Source organism: Phacochoerus africanus, chromosome 2 (assembly GCF_016906955.1).
Source record: "Phacochoerus africanus isolate WHEZ1 chromosome 2, ROS_Pafr_v1, whole genome shotgun sequence".
NCBI classification, from domain to species: Eukaryota; Metazoa; Chordata; class Mammalia; order Artiodactyla; family Suidae; genus Phacochoerus; species Phacochoerus africanus.
The window spans coordinates 253,451,910-253,469,766 of NC_062545.1; the positions used below are offsets into that span (position 1 = coordinate 253,451,910).

Below are 17,857 nucleotides of genomic sequence, written 5' to 3' on the forward strand. Positions count from 1 at the left end.
CAGAGTTGCTGTGTCTGTGGTACAGGCCAGCAGCTATAGCTCCGATTCGATCCCTACTCTGGGAACCTCCATATGCCGCAAGTGTGGCCCTAAAGAGATGAAAAAAAAAATAGTTTCAAGATTTTTTTCAGCTTATCTGATTTTAGCCAAACAGTTTAAAGTTGAAGCTCAGGGACAAGAGAGCAATAGATGAGGCCAATGGCTGTCAAAGAATTGGAGGTCCCACCAGATGTATTGCCTCCAAAAGAGAAAGTCCATATCCAAGCAAGTGAGGCAGCATTCTGGGAATGTTAAGCAAAAGCATTCCTGTTTCCTCTCATTTATCATTAAGACACCAACACCCTATCATCTGAGGAAAACAAGAACATGTAGGCTTTGGAATATTTTTCTGTCTCTGTCTCCCCCTCCTTCCCCCCCACCTTCCCTCTCCTACTCCTGTCCTGCCTCCCTCACATTTCCTCTCTCTTTCACAATTTGAAAATTCAGCTAGTGTCTAGCTAGACACTCAAGCACACATTTTACATGTTGCCATGCTGACTCTTCATTGTAAAAAATTAAAACTTGGCCAACTCTTGAATCAGAGTACCATAAAAACAAATCCAACATATTTTTCATGTGGCTGGTAAAGTTCATGTTTAAAACAACACTGAAAAAGCAGTTAAATCAACTGAGCACTATGGCATGAAATAGCCTGATTTTTGTTAGAGTCTTTTTATTTACTTTTTTTTAATTGCTATTTGTAGGGCCGTACCTGCAGCATACGGAGGTTCCTAGGCCAGGGGTTGAATTGGAGCCTCAGCTGCCAGCCTACACCACAGCCACAGCAACTTGGGATCCAAGCCACATCTGTGACCTACACTACAGTTCATGGCAACGTCGTATCCTTAAACCACTGAGCGAGGCCAGGGATCGAACCAAAACCTCATGGTTCCTAGTCGGATTTGTTTCTGCTGCACTGCAGTAGTGAACTCCGAGTCTTTTTATTTGCTTTTACCAAAACCTATCATTTCTAGGGTAAGAAGCCAATTTGATACACATTAGTTATTTCAACAGGTTATGTAACATTCTTAAAATGAGGTTATGTAACATTCTTAAAATAAGATGAATTTAATGTACTGAATTTTAAAATAAACATTAAAATATATCTGATGGAGGTTCCTTAAACTAAAAACAGAGTTACCACAAGATCCAGCAATCCCACTCCTGAATATATATCTGGAGAAAACTATAATTTGAAAAAATAGCATGCACTGCAATGTTTATAGCAACACTATTTATAATAGCCAAGACATGGAAGCAACCTAGATGTCCATAATAGATAAATGGATAAAGATGTGGTACATATATACAATATAATACTATGTGGCCATAAAAAAGAATGAAATGCCACTGCAGCAACATGGATGGAACTAGAGATTATCATACTAAGTGAATTAAGTCAGATAGAGAAAGACAATATCATATGATATCTCATATGCGGAAACTAAAAAAAATATATATAAAAATGAAATTATTTACAAAAGAGTAACAGACTCATAGAAAACAAATGTATGGTTACCAAAGGGGAAAGTGAGGGAGAGAGGGAGGGTTAAATTAGGAATTTATTAGCAGATACACACTACTACATATAAAAAAAAAACAAAAAGGACATACTGTATAGCACAGGTAACTATACTCAGTATCTTCTAATAACCTATAATGGAAAATAATACGAAAAGAATAGATTTATATATATGTATAACTGTAACACTTTGCTGTACACCTGAAACATAACATTGTAAATCAACTATCCTTCAATTAAAAAAAATTAAATTAAAAAATATATACCTGAGACAAAAATAGCAAAATGTTAATATATTTACATAGAGCTTAATGCGGCAGGCACTACTTGAGGTGGTTTACATGTCATAGTTAAAAATTTCACAATAACCTTATGAGGTAATATATTTATTCTATTTAGGGATGAAGAAACTTAGGCACAGAGAAGTATTGGTCACATTGACCTAAGTGGCAGAGCTGGATATGGACTTAAGCAGTTTGGGTTCTATATCTGTGCTCTTGATCTCTCGAGAGAACTACATATCCTACTTCTCCATGTACTAAGTCTTGCTGGTGTGTATCTGGTATCTACCGACTATATATTGAATTGACTGAAAGCACAAAAACCAATTGGGAGATGATACAATAAAGCAGGCCAAAATTAAAAATAAATTAAAATAAACTAAAATAAAATAAAATTAAAAAAGGACAGAGCTATAGCAGTGAGAAGTGAGGATGGAGATACTGGGACAGATTTCAGAGATATAAGGAGATGAAACCAGCAAAAATGGATAATTTATTGGATGTGGTGATGGAGAGAGAAGAGTCAAGAATGACTTTCAGATTCTTGCATGGTAGGTAGGTCTGTTTTCTTTTTTATTTTATTTTCCCACTGTACAGCAAGGGGATCAAGTTATCCTTACATGTACACATTACAATTACATTTTTTCCCCACCCTTTGTTCTGCTGCAACATGAGTATCTAGACATAGTTCTCAATGCTCCTCAGCAGGATCTCCTTGTAAATCTATTATAAGTTGTGTCTGATAATTATTTTATTTTAATTTTATTAGAGTATCATTGATTTACAGTGTTGTGTCGATTTCTGTATAGCACAGTGACCCATTGTGATCCTCTATCATGGTTTACCCCAAGAGACTGGATACAGTTCCCTGTGCTGTACAGTAGGACCTCATTGCTTATCCATTCGAAATGTAATAGTTTGCATTACCACCCTCAAACGCTCCACCCATCCCACTTCCTGAGATAAGAAATATCTTATTGAAATGTCTGTGGGGCATCTACATGGAAAAGCCTGGTAGGAAGTTTTATATATTGGTTTGAATTTCAGGAAAGAGATCTAATCTGGAGAGAAAAATCTGGGAGTTGGCAATTAACAAAATTACTAGGAAACTAGAGAGAAAGAGAAGAGGACGAAACCTGGAATCCAGGGGATGATCCAACATTTGAGACTTGGTCTAAGGAAGAGAAGCCTAAAAAAAGCAATGAAGAAGGGTAAATGAGAACAATGGGGAGAAAAACAAGACTGGTGTCAGAGAAGCGAGGAAAAAGGAGGCAGTTTTAATAAAAAGAGCTTCATTAATAATGTACAATCAATGGAAACATTATGTAAAATTAGGATTAAAAAGGGTGTCTTAGGAGTAACTCTAGAAAGCACTGGTGATCTTGATGAAGTAGTTATATGAGTTCAAGGAGACAGAAGCCAGACTTGAGTGACTTCGAGAATAAATGGCATTTAAGCTGAAAGAGATGGCAACCATTGAGAACTTTCCAAAAGGATCATCTAGGAAGGAATCAGAGATACAATGATAGTTAAAAGTTACTTAGGTTTCAAAGAGGAAGTGGCTTGAGTTGGCTTCAGGGCCAGAAGAGAATCAGTGGGAAGGGACTTGTTGAAGATAAAGGAGAAGCAAAGTCCTTGTGGGTACTGGGTTATTTTCACAAACCAACCTAAGTAATTTGAAGACTTACCAATCACCTTGATGTGGAAGGTGCAGCTGGCTTGGTTGCTGGATAGATCAACTGCAGTGTATGTGATAGCAACATCTCCAATTGGGAAAAGATAAGGTGGGGAAAAAGCTGGGTAAACGTGGATTGACACCTTTTGGAGATGAATAAATATTTTGACAGTTAAAGTTAATATCAATAGCATATTTTTATTTTTTGGTTTATATATTAATAGCAAAACGACACTGAAAATGACAATGATATTTTACATATAGCAAAAAGGAAAAAAAAAATCAGGCACAGCCTTTGGAATATTTACTTCCAGACTATTCTATCTATACACTTGATAGAGTTGGGATACATATAAAATGTTGTTCCTTGTTTCTTAAACATTGTTTCTTTAAACATTTTTATGCTCTTACATAGTTTTTAGAACCTATGATGTTGCTTAAATGTCTTCATAACCTACAGAATAAATATATGGTAATTTTAAAAAGAAAATCTATTCAAGGACATTGAAACTGGTCTCAAATTCTACTGTTATAAGCAGCACTAGGTTGAACGGTTTTACAGAGATAATTTAAAAATATTTTTATTATGTCCTTATAATAAGTCTCCAGAAACAGAATTATTAACCTCAGAGTCATTTACATTTTATTGGTAATAAAAATCAATTTGTTTCCCAAATAATGGTAAAAATTTGTATTCTCATTGTTCATAGTTGATGGTATCAGTGTCAAATTTTCCAAAGTTCTCTGATATATATTAAATATCATTAATTTTTAGTTAAGTCCAAAACATGGTACCATGGTATTGTTTTAATTTGCAATTTCTTAACATCTTATGGTAAGATTAAATTCTCATTTGATTGTATGATATAGATATATTCCTTCCATTTTGAGTGGTATGTTCGCCTTCTTAGTTCATCTAAAAATTGTAATGTGATAAAGACAAGTTTATATGGATATGCTATTGAATAAGCATCCTAACATTTGACAGGTTTGAAGCATTTTTCTCTACTTTGCTATTTGTCTTTTAATTGAATTGAAAAATAACTTGTATAGTCAAATCTATTTGTCTTTTCCATTATATTTTTAAAAAATATTTTATCACACAGGTTCTACATTTACTATAAATTCTCATGGATCCTGAAGTATGTCCCTGCACTCTTCTTGGTGTTTGACAATGATGATCATGATAATGATGCTGATAATGAATGTTTTCATTGGCCTTTTAGTGAAAAGTGGAAACTACACATCACCTATAGGACAGTTGGCCCTAGAAGTCATATTTGCACTTTAAAAATCAGATTTAAAACTTACCTTGTCTTTTGTTACCTAAAGATAAATATCATGTGATCTCACTTATATGTGCCAAAAAAAAAAATAAATAACCCAACAGGATCACATATACAGAAAATCGTTTTACAGTTGCCAGAGGAGGTTGTATGGAGATGATCAAAATAGATGAAGGTGGTCAAAAGGTACAATGTCCACTTATAAAATAAATAAGTCCTGGAGATATAACATATAGAATGATAACTGTATTTAATAATACACTCTTTTAAAGTTATCACAACAGATTTTGTGTGTGCGTATGTGTGTGTGCATGAGCATACATGTGTTCCCTCCCACCACATGTCCTTCAATGGCACAAGTTACATACACATTTACACGCATATATGAAAACCACATGCCATAAGGGCATCTTCATGTATATGAATACTAAAAGTATAGATTTAAGAGGGAGTTAAATTCCTAATTCCTTTTCTAGTATCTGATGGATAATTATCTCAAGCTACTGCATTTAGAATGCTAAAATACTGTGTTCTGAATAAGGCCGATTTTTTTAAAAAGCTGACTAAGAAATACTGATGTTATTTTCTTCAGACTGATCAATATGCATTCATTTCAGGATCATATTTTTAAAAATAATGTTTATGAATAGGAACTAAGACTGATCCCACACCTTTTTAAAATTTTCTTAAAAGATCATTAGTCTAGCATGGGGCAAAGAATTCTCAGCCAAACTATCTTAGTGCATACACAATACAACAAATCCACAGAATGAAAGTTTACATTTTTAGAAATTTTCACCTGAGGTTTCTAATGCAAAACTCAGTGCTGATCCTTCTTCTACCAGATGAGGTATTAACATTTGTGAGTAGCATGTATCTAGAAAGAGTACTATCATTAGAGCATTAATAAGTTTTCAATAGCACACATATTTGCAGTATATCTAGAATCCATTTGAAAAAGGATGCAAATTTTTGCTGAAACCTTACCTTTTCCCCAGAGTTGTCTTTAGCTGTTGGGATTTGCCAAGTGATATTAGCAGAGTCTTGCTGTTCTTGAGTCTCAGCCTCTATGTCTGCAGGACAGCTGATTTGAGGGGCTTCCACATCTGACCAGAAAATATACCAGTTAGTTAACGTGTTGATGTGAAATTCTAAGTTATATAGAAAAGAAAATCATGGACTTGGAGAAGAGACTTGTGGCTGCCTGATGGGAGGGGGAGGGAGTGGGAGGGATCGGGAGCTTGGGCTTATCAGACACAACTTAGAGTAGATTTACAAGGACATCCTGCTGAATAGCATTGAGAACTTTGTCTAGATACTCATGTTGCAACAGAAGAAAGGCTGGGGGAAAAATGTAATTGTAATGTATACATGTAAGGATAACCTGACCCCCTTGCTGTACAGTGGGAAAATAAAAAAAAAAAAAAGAAAGGTAAGGAGGAGTTCCTGTGGCGGCTCAGCAGAAACGAACCCAATTAGGATCCATGAGGATGCAGGTTTGATCCCTGGCTTTTCTCAGTGGGTTAAGGATCCAGTGTTTCAGTGAGCTGTGGTGTAGGTCACAGATGCAGCTCGGATCCCGCATTGCTGTGGTTGTGGTGCAGGCCAGCAGCTGCAGCTCTTGATTCAGCCCTTAGCCTGGGAACTTCCATAGGCCATAGGTATAGCCCTAAAAAGAAAAAAAAAAAAGAGAGAGAGAGAGAGAGAGACATAAAGAAAGGTGAGGAGATAGTAATAGTAATACTCTGTGACTCATGTTTTACAAACTGTTTCCTGACTGATATGGAATTTGCAGGTGCATTCAGGATAATGTACCTCAGCATGGCTTGTGAGGTGCTTCCTGAATTGGTACCTGTTACCCTCAGCCTCATCCCTTCCCAATCCATCCCCGAACAGAACTCAGTCTCCATGTTAAATGCTCCCAGCCCCATGAGAGCTCCATGGTGATTCCTATCCCTGGGCCTTTGTCCATGTTCTTTTATTTTCCTAAATCAATGTCCTCTCTCCACTTTAATCAGCTCCTTTAATTCTCAGCTTAGACCCAAGCTCCTCAGGTAGCTTCTCTGACCCCACTGGTCCATTTTAATGGTGCACTCCACCAGTTCCCACAGCCCTCTGTCCTTCCTAACCATAACTTGTTGTGCCATTTTGAAACTAAACTTTCTCCTCCCCCTCCCACCCCCAAATTTAGGTTCTTTGAATGCCAGGATATATCTTGTATCATTGTATAATATAGTACCTGGAATATAACAGGAGCTTGATAAATATTTTTTGGATTAAAAAAAAAAACAGAAAAAAATGAATGTTGACTGTGGCAGGAAGGAACTGCATTTGAAAACAAGGCTTTCAAATAAAATTAGTGTGCCAAATGTGCTGTCAAAACAAACAACAAATTAAAGCCAGTAATTTTTTTTTGCAGTGTGAAATTTTGCAGTACAGAGACTGAATTAGATATGGTAACATTCCACATAGCCACATAAGTCTCTGTAGAGCTAAGTTCTTATTATGCAATATGATAAATTCTCTTAAGTTATGTTAAATTAGGTCTTCTGTAACTTGCAGCTGAATATATCCAAACTGATTTGGGTCTCACCTTCTTGTTTCTTTAAAATTTTATTCAATTTTATTTTTTTTTCTCAGAGGGCTAATACTTAGACAATCTTCCCCCACAAAGATGCATTAGTGTATTGACTCAAAAATCTAAAAAGGTATTTTATTTTTTCTTTACATGTGAATAACAGCTTGAATGGATTTGGGATGTAAAGTTTATATCTATTTTCCCTCCTCTGTATTCTTAGGATACTGCTCCATTTCCTTTTGGCATTTAGAGTTGTAAATGAGAAATGTAGCGTGAGTCTGATTCCTGTTTCCTTTGTGAAACTTCTTTTTTATCTGGAAACTTCATTTTCTCCTTAACTTTGGATCTTGGAAATTTCACTGTGTATTGTTAAATTATGCCTGCCCAACCCTCAGAGGGTTTTTTTTTTTTGGCTATTCACTGCTTACTTGAATATGGATCCATAAACTTTTTTGGTAATGGGACTTATTTTTAAAGTTTTTTATTGAACTACAGTTGATATACAATGTTGTATTAGTTTCAAGTGTACAGCCAAGTGAGTCAGATTTACATACATATATATATGTTTTTCAGATTGTTTCCCATTACAGGTTATCACAAGATATTGAATATAGTTCCCTATGCTATATAATAGGTCCTTGTTGGTGGGGGAGGGATAAATTAGGAGTTTGGGATTAACAGATACACACTAATTTACATAAAATAAACAAGGTCAGAGGCTACTTTTTTTTTTTTTTTTTTTGGTCTTTTTGGCATTTCTTGGGCCGCTCTCGCAGCACATGGAGGTTCCCAGGCTAGGGGTCTAATCGGAGCTGTAGCCACCAGCCTATGCCAGGGCCACAGCAACACAGGATCCAAGCCGCGTCTGCAACTTATACCACAGCTCACGGCAACGCTGGATCGTTAACCCACTGAGCAAGGGCAGGGATCAAACCCGCAACCTCATGGTTCCTAGTCGGATTCGTTAACCACTGCGCCACGACGGGAACTCCCAGAGGCTACTTTTGATGTGAAAGTTCAAGCCCTTCTGTAGTTCAGGGAAACTTTCTTCTTACCAACAGGAAAATTGTTTTCCTCCATCCCTTTCCCTCCCTCCTTCTGAAACTCCTTATTGAATGAGTATTGGGGTTTCTCAAACATAGGTGTCTTTTAACTTCCATTTTTGGGCTTGATCTGTTGAGATATTCAAGTTCTTTGTTTATTCTCTATTCTGAAGGAACTCTTAATTTGCTTTTTCAAATCATTAGTGCTGCCTTCAGCAACATCCACTCCACTTCTTTGCCCTTCTCTTAGAGATATTTATATTTTCACTTCTCTTTCTTGCTCTCAAAGGCTCCTTTTCTTAGCAACCTGCTCTTGTTGCAAGACAATGGCAATGTTCTCCCGTGAATGTATTGAGATGCAGGTTTCAAAGGGCTGAAGACTTGGCTCTTTAAAAAAAAAAAAAAATTAATGTAGTCTCATCTGCTTTATATGAGCCAGAAATTCCTCCAGGATTTTTAACTCCCAGTGGAAAACTAACCTGATTTCCAGCTCGAATATTATTCTTTTTTTTTGTCTTTTGTCTTTTTTGTTGTTGTTGTTGTTGTTGCTATTTCTTGGGCCGCTCCCGCGGCATATGGAGGTTCCCAGGCTAGGGGTTGAAACGGAGCTGCAGCCACCGGCCTACGCCAGAGCCACAGCAACGCGGGATCCGAGCCTCGTCTGCAACCTACACCACAGCTCACGGCAACACCGGATCGTTAACCCACTGAGCAAGGGCAGGGACCGAACCCGCAACCTCATTGTTCCTAGTCGGATTCGTTAACCACTGCGCCACGACCGGAACTCCTCGAATATTATTCTTAGTTTTCTATTTTTTCTATCATTGCCTGACATACTGTAGTTGGATTTTGTAAATCTGCCATTTTGAAACAGACATCTTCACAGCACATATTGGGGTTACATCTACCCTTTTCCCATGGGTTTGCAGCAAAAGTTGCAAAGAGAGACAGTCCCATACTACGCCCATGTGTCATTATATAGGAATTGGGTTTTTTTGTATTTTTATTTCTCCAATACATTATTTTTTTCTACTATACAGTATGGTGACCCAGTTACACATACATGTATACATTCTTTTTTCTCACATTATCATGTTCCGTCATAAGTGACTAGACACAGCTCCCAGTGCTACACAACAGGATCTCATTTGAACCTGGCCAGTGAGGAACCTACCTTTACAAGCAGCTGTCTGAACCTTGGCACTCCATTTTCCTGAGGGGGTACATCTTACTTCTTCTCTGACTCCCGATAAAATGAATCCTTGGCGGCAACTGAGCTGACAGATCATCCCAGGTTTGGCCAGATGCTTGCCACAGCTGGGGGGTGACACGATGACACCTTTGGGCTTCTGAAAGGTGGAGCAGTGGCGCTCTATTGTAGGAGATCGAGAAAATGTTATTTGCGTTCCCACAATTTGCAAATGTCACAGATTTGCTTTCGTCAAGAAAAATACAACAGTGCTGCTCCAGGATTGACCTAAGTCAATAAATGATGTCTATACATGACACCGAACAAATGTTGTATTGTAAATAGCTCAAGCATCTCTCTTTAGTTACCTTATGTTATTTTACCAGGATACCAAAACCTTGACAGATTTCTAGCTAGGATTTTAATCAGTGCTGACCGTGACTTGAATCATTTGCTTGGAACACCTTCGTTCAATTTGCAGAATATTACTTTATGGCTCTGGAATAAAAGAATACCATATTCTTTTATAGAATATACTATTTTTTAAAAGTTTGAAAGAGTTTCATTGATACTTCTGTCCTTTATGGAGGAGTAATTAAATGCTGATAACATTTCCATTTCTTCGTAAATTACTCTTAGGTGACTATACGTTTGCTTTTCTACTCTTTTCTTGATTCATTTAATAATTTTCATTTTCTTAGAAAATCAGGCATAACAAATGTATTACATAGTATTTTATTGTTCTTTTAAAAACTTCAGATCTCTATGTAGTTCTTTGTCATAGCTTCTTAGAAAGATTCTACTTTTGCATTTTTCTTTCTTCTATTTTCAAATATATTTTATTACTTTATCCAAAGATTTCCCTCTCATCCTACTGCATTCCATCCCCTATTACAGTTCATTTTCCTTTACTTATTATTACATACTTCTTTCAATTTTTCTTGCAATCATTCTTTTCCTAGCTTTTGAATTTGTTATTTTCGTTTTTCTCATTTAACAATGAAAAATATATAACTGTGAAATTATATCAGTGCATAATTTAGCCCATACTTTGGTTTTAGAATTTTCCCAATTTCATAGTTTATTTTCCAATTTTATTTTTAAAATTTATCCTTTGTCCATTTATTTCCTTTATTTCTCTTTGTACTGGAGTCTTTATAATTTTGTGTTTTTGCTAGTTCCATATGTCAGAAAATGTTGAGAACACTGATTTTGTTATATATGTTTCAAATAATCTTTCCTTTTTGCTGTTTGCATTTTAATAATGTGGAGAATTCATTTGACAGAGAAATTAAAGTCTATTATCCTTTTGATTTATACATATATTCAAATCTATTGTCCTTTTTATTTTTAGAAAGTTCTTCTCCATTAAAAATCATATTTTTTTCTTATATTTCACACTTTGATTTGCCTGATTAATTCATTAAATTAATTTGATTTTTAAAAAAATGAGGTGAGAATCAAAACCAACTAATTTATAGATGAGTTGGTTTTTTTCCCCACTGATATCAGAAATTTCCTTTATTGAATATTATATATTCTTCTATAAACTAATTTTTGATTCAGTCATGTTTGCTTCCATTGCTCTGTGGATCACTCAACTGTTCATGCGTTATTTTAATCACTGTGGCTTCATAATTTGTTTATGATGGTGAGAACAAGTTTGCACTCATTGTAACTCAAGTTCAAATTTTCCTGTTTTGCATCTATTTTCATTTCTATCAATTTTTAAAGTGGAAATTTTCATAGTAATGGTTGTCAGAATTTGGGGGCTACAGTGAGCTGTTCCACAATAAATTGTAGGTGAGGTTGTAATTTTGTCTTGATGGTTATACTTCATATCCACCAAGATTTGCATACACTTGAAAACATTACAGAGATATGCACAATAATTTGCATTGTTAAAGTTCAAATCATTTAAATTAAATTTAAGATATAAATTTAAATTCTTTAAAGAATAACTCCACAGTAACCTTATTAAATGTATTACCATTTTTTTGTTGTTTGTTTCTTTGTCCCTTTAGGGCCATAGCTGTGGCATATACAGGTTCCCAGGCTAGGGGTTGAATCAGAGCTGTAGCCGCTGGCCTACGCCACAGCCACAGCAACGTGGGATCCAAGCTGCCCTACACCACAGCTCACGGCAACACTGGATCCTTAACCCACTGAGCGGGGCCAGGGATGGAACCCACAACCTCATCGTTCCTAGTTGGGTTCATTAACCACTGAGCCACAATGGGAACTCCTGTATTACCACTTTTAGTGACAAACTGGGTCCTTCAGAAGAAAAGCTGGTCAATCATGGAACCAGGGAAAGAGATGACTGTCAGGAATAAACATTAATACGTAGACAGTAGTTCAAGTCTAAGAAGACAATGTCCCAACTAAAGGGGTTTATTGAGATTTGCTATTCTATTGTCAAAGCAGCCTTTTTATGTGATAGATACATCATTTTCACTTCCTCTAATTCTATGAACTAACTGGAAAAGTTAACTCCCTTTGTTTTGGTTTTAGGCCAACTAAGTCTGTGGTCTGGGAACTCTCATAAGTCTCTGCCTTCAGGGAAATACCATGTCTATCAGACCTATGTCTTTCAATACTCATAATAGTTAAGTATCTCATTGTTAATAAACTTTATTTTTTGACTGTGCCACCAACATTCAGAAGTTCCTGGGCCAGGGACTGAACCCACGCCATAGCAGTGACCCAAGCCACAGCAGTGACAATGCCAGATCCTAACCCACTGAGCCATCTGGGAACTTCCAATAGATTTTACTTTTAATTATTATAATTTTTAATGCTTACTCCCCCTCATAAGTTTTCTGAGCCTGCACGATGAGGGTCATCTCTTGGACTGTAAGCTCAACATCCTTCCTGGGGACACTCTCCTGTAGTACAAGCCCTGGATCCAATTCTAGGTTATACTAGAATAAACCTATAAATCAATGTAAAAGGAATTGAGATAGTTACACTATCTAGTTTTTCCACCCAGGATCCTGGCATATCTCAATTTATTCCCTACCCATAGTTGTTCTTCTTATCTTGGAAGTTGGTTATTTAATGACATACCTGTTAGTGCTCCCAGGTATACTGTATCTGACACATAGTAAGGATTCACTAAGTGGTAGATACCATCGTTTCATCATCATCATCATCAACATTGTTACTTTGTCTACTGAGTATAAGATGCAGCAAACTGGGAGAGCTACTGAGTATTCATTCTGGACCTCATCTCAGGAGTGAGATGTCATTACTCTCAGTGAAGCACAAGGCAGAAAATCTTCTGATACAATAAAATTTTATGGTCCATTTTTAAAAGTCACTCTCGTCAACAAAGTGAAGGTAAACTGTGTTTTAAAAAGTGAGGGAATTACACAACGTTCCCTGTAAAAACAATCCATCCAAATTTGCCCTAATTAAAGCAAAAATCATTACCATTTGAAGCTGTAAACTTTAGGGAGTTGGAAAATTGGATTCTGGCATAGGAGTCTTTTTACCAATGGAGAAGGAAAAACCACATATTTGTTCATGTATCTATAGCACCATATATCTGTATATATGGAGGTGTATTGATACCCATTATGAGTCAATTCTTAGTTCTAGGTCTTCTCAGAAAACAGGAGGAATCAGAGAGCAAGAGAAATCAATCATCCAAGGCATCATGCCTTCAGAGAACTTACCCACACACCGGGGCTCTAGACCATCCCACTGGGCGTTTACTTGACAGGTAAGCTTGGCACTTCCTTCTAGTCTGTATCCTTCATCACAGGTAACCAAACACACTGTCCTGTAGGACATTTCCCCCATAGAACAGCTGAGGTGGCCATGTTTGGGTTGGCGGAGACGAGGGCATGTTCTCACTATACAGAATGAAAACAGATCACATTCTACTCAATAAGGACAAAGACAATAACTACATTTAATGACAACTACAAATTGCAAACAATAAATAACACACCCTTATTTACTGAGTTAGTATGAGATGATTAAAGGCCTATCTTTGCTTTCTTTTTGGTTTCCTTTGCTGTGCAAAAGCTTGTCAGTTTGATTAGGTCCCATTGGTTTATTTTTTCTTTTATTTCTGTTGCTTTGGGAGACTGACCTGAGAAAATATTCAAAAGGTTGAAAACAAAAAGACAACTTACAGAATGGGAGGAAATAGTTTCAAATGATGCAACTGACAAGGGCTTAATCTCTGGAATATACAAGCAACTTACACAACTCAACAGCAAAAATCCAACAACTGAACTGAAAAATAGCCAAAAGACCTGAACAGACATTTTTCCAAGGAAGACGTACATACAGATGACCAACAAGCACATGAAAAAATGTTCAACATCATTGATTACTAGAGAAATGCAAATCAAAACTACCATGAGATATCACCTCACACCAGTCAGAATGGCCATCATTAATAAGTCCACAAATAACAAATGCTGAAGGGAGTGTGGAGACAAGGGAACCCTTCTGCACTGTTGGTGGGAATGTAAGCTGGTACAACCACTATGGAGATCAGTGTGGAGGTACCTTAGAAATCTATGCATAGAACTACCATATGACCCAGTAATCACACTCCTGGGCATATATGCAGACAAAACTTAAAAAGACACATGTACCCATATGTTCATTGCAGCACTGTTCACAATAGCCAAGACATGGAATCAACCCAAATGTCCACTGATAGATGACTGGATTAGGAAGATGTGTGGTATATATACACAATGGAATACTACTCAACCATAAAAAAGAACAAAATAATGCCATTTGCAGCACCATGGATGGAACTAGAGACTCTCATACTGAGTGAAGTAAGTCAGAAAGAGAAAGACGAATACCATTATGATATCACTGATATCTGGAATCTAATATATGTCACAAAGGAACTTTTCCACAGAAAAGAAAATCATGGACTTGGAGAACAGACTTGTGGTTGCCAAAGGGGAGGGGGAGGGAGTGGGGGTGGATTGGGTGTTTGGGGTTAAGAAATGCAAACTATTGCCTTTGGAATGGATTGGCAATGAGATCCTGCTGTGTAGCACTGGGAACTATATCTAATTACTTATGATGGAGCATGATAATGTGAGAAAATAGAATGTGTATATGTATGTGTAACTGGGCCACAATGCTGTACAGTAGAAAAAAAATTATATTGGGGAAATATCGATTTTAAAAAAAGCCTATCTTTTATCAAATGTGTTGTCTGAACAGCATCACTGGGTTCAGCCTCTGACCATAGGTGGGAAACTTAAGCTATTTAGGGAGTCTGGTCCTCTGTGGATGCTGATGGCTATGGGCTGGGGAAAGCTGACAAAGGGAGGTACCTGCAGCCTTCAGCTGGGCCTTTGCTGTGATTTCTCAGGCTACATTCCAACAAAAGGAAGGGCTCTTTTCCAGAACAGAGATTTTAGATTCAACTTGGATTTCACACCTCATGGGCATATCCTGGGCCTTTCAACGATCCCAGCTGCTTGACAGCTGCCCAGTTTCTGCCATCTTGAAATCCAGTGTTCTACTCTGATCATGATTCTGGTCCTTTTAGCCTTTTGCTCCTTTCTTCCCAGACACGTACTGAAAATCCTAGTGCATGATGATAATCTTGACTTATATGGTATTTTGCTTTTGCTGCTGTGGCAGAGACTGCTAGTTGTCCATCCAATAACCATTCTTCCCAGTCTTATTCAGCACAGTAATATGCACAGCTAAAAGATAACAACTCCCCACTTCCTTCACAATGAATGAGAGCCAATGAGATATATACTAAGATTGTATGGGAAAAGCTTTTTAGTGGGGCCTGTCACAATTGAAGGAGTACTTTTTTGCCTTCCCCTCTTCTTTCTTCTTTTCCCTAAAATACAAAATGAAGGATCACACTCCAGCATATTCCAGGATGCTATAGGATAAGTATCATGTCCTAAGATCATAAAGCAAAACAAATAAAAGCAGCCTGGGTCTTTGTTGACAATGAAGCTATCACATTGGCTTTGGATGACCTACTTCTGTTCTTCTTTTATTTATGTATTTTTTGTATGCTTTTTAGGGCCGCACCTGTGGCATATGGAAGTTCCCAGGCTAGGGCTCAAATTGGAGCTGCAGCACCGGTACACACCACAGCCATAGCTACGCTGGATCCAAGGCACGTCCAAGACCTACACCACAGCTCACAGCAATGCGGGACCCTTAACCCACTGAGCAAGACCAAGGATCAAACCCACATCCTTGTGGACACTAGTCTGGTTCATAACCTGCTGATCCACAACAGGAACTTTTAGATGAGAGGAAAACAAAACTTTAATTGTCTTAAGACCTTGTCACTTGGGTCACTGATGCCAGTAGCTATACCCACTACTTAACTCCTATGCCTAGCATCAGTTTACTTCTCCTTTCTTAATTTTCTTGGGAAGATCTTTCTCCTCTTTTAGCTCATGGGATTTGTGTGTGCTCTAGCCTTGCTCAGGGGTAGAGCATGTGAGCCAGGATCACATTTCCTGGGTCTGAGAGGTGACCAGGTACAACTGGTGACATACTTCCTTTCTCTACCAGCTTTGAAACCACGATGAAAGAGCAGCTGGAGGGGTATCTACTAAGCTCTGGGTTCTGGAAAGGCCTCTGTGTCTCAGCCAGCCTCAACACCCCAGGAGTGGAAGCACGATGGGGTGTCCCAAGAACCATGCCTTTCTCCAGTGCTGCCACTTCTGACACTCTTGCCTCAACAATACCTAAATTACAAGAATTGCTTCTGCAGGCTCCCAAATGACATCTGTGCTCCGAGTTCTTGCTAGAGTCTATCACCACCTAGTCCACCGAAATTCCATGAAGTGTCTTAGAGTCCATCACAATCAATCCCATCTCACCACACCGCGTTCACGACAATCACTTCATCTGCCAGGGGCAGCCCATACAGTTCTGAACCAAATCTAACTCACAAACTCATGCACCTGCCCTCTGGAATACATAATCAGTCTCCAGTAAAGCCCCTCCTACCCTAAACTTCTCTTATAAACTTTTCCTTCACTTATTATCCTGGTAAACATGTAATGTCTCTTATAGACAGAGCCTGGAGGTGAGAGAAGTGTCTTCTTTGTTCCCTATTGACTTCCCAGATCATTCTTTTCCCCTTCTTCCTAAAACCTCTGGCTCCCTGAAGTATCATATTCCCAACACCCTGTACCCCTGCAATTATCTGCTCACCTCTGGGCCACTTCTCATTCTTTGATGATTTTATATTCCCTCTATCTTTCTCTCTCACACACACACAGACACAAGCTGGGGATTTAATTATTTATGTAGATGATCATTCCAGTATCCTAGTCATATTGCTCGCATCTTCTCCTCCACTGACCACATCCTTCACCTTACTTCAGCATCCCCTCCATTGCCTTATCCTCTAGACCTTGCCATCACCAACCCAAACATCCCATCTCTGGCAACAATGTCCTATCTTTCTGGATTACTCCAAGAGCTTCAATTCTATCATTTTCTATACCTCCCAGAGCCTCCGATCTATTGCGTGTTCTTCTTTAGATAAATTCTCTAAAGAGTTTATACTCTTTCTATACTTCTTTTTCCTCCAGTTCTAGCTTAGACTCACCCCAATCAGGATTTCAAATCAGGAGAAGGGGGAAGGAGAGTCAAAGAGGAAGGAAAGAGACAGAATAAAAGAGGGGAAAAGAAAGAAATGAGAAGGGGAGGGGAAAGTCAGGCGATAAAGAGGAAGAGAAGAGGAAAGGAAATGTGGAAGAGAATGGGGAAAGGAGAATGCAAGGAAAGGGGAGAGAGAGAGATGGGGGCTGCACAGACTCATGCCCATGCACCTTTCCAGCTAGGCATGCACATCCTGGTCACAGATACACAGAGAGGACAAGAGAGTGGATTCTTATTGAATATGCCAACGTATGGGTGTATATACTCATTTTAATAGCTTACAGATACTCTCCTCTAAGCATCAGGCATTGTACAAAAACCAAAACCAACTCCTACAAAAGACCAAAGTTCAGTTTGCTCTTAGATAACACTCTTGCAACACTAAAGGTCCAAAGACAACATAGTAATCTCTAAGTGTTTTTGAACCAAATCATCTGGGACTCAAGAACTTTGTTGGGACTCTGTGAAAGATGTGCTTTTCTTTCTTCTACCTTTATGCATTTACCAATTTTTCATACCAAGCATGTAGTTACTTATGATGAAAGCTGAACTTCAAAATAATAGGAAAGGAAGTGGGGGTAATATATTCAGAGCATATTCAAC

General features: G+C 37.8%; 1 protein-coding gene across 1 annotated transcript in view; it reads right to left on the reverse strand.

Moving 5' to 3' along the window:
* Positions 1 to 17,857, reverse strand: part of SVEP1 (sushi, von Willebrand factor type A, EGF and pentraxin domain containing 1) — a 198,303-nt gene that overhangs the window by 99,806 nt on the left and 80,640 nt on the right. Inside the window, exons 6-9 of the mRNA XM_047768130.1 lie at positions 13,294 to 13,473; positions 9,599 to 9,796; positions 5,791 to 5,909; positions 3,531 to 3,660 (exon numbers count right to left, since the gene is read on the reverse strand). Of these exons, the coding sequence (XP_047624086.1) occupies positions 3,531 to 3,660; positions 5,791 to 5,909; positions 9,599 to 9,796; positions 13,294 to 13,473 (627 nt within the window). The remainder of the gene's footprint in view (positions 1 to 3,530; positions 3,661 to 5,790; positions 5,910 to 9,598; positions 9,797 to 13,293; positions 13,474 to 17,857) is intronic.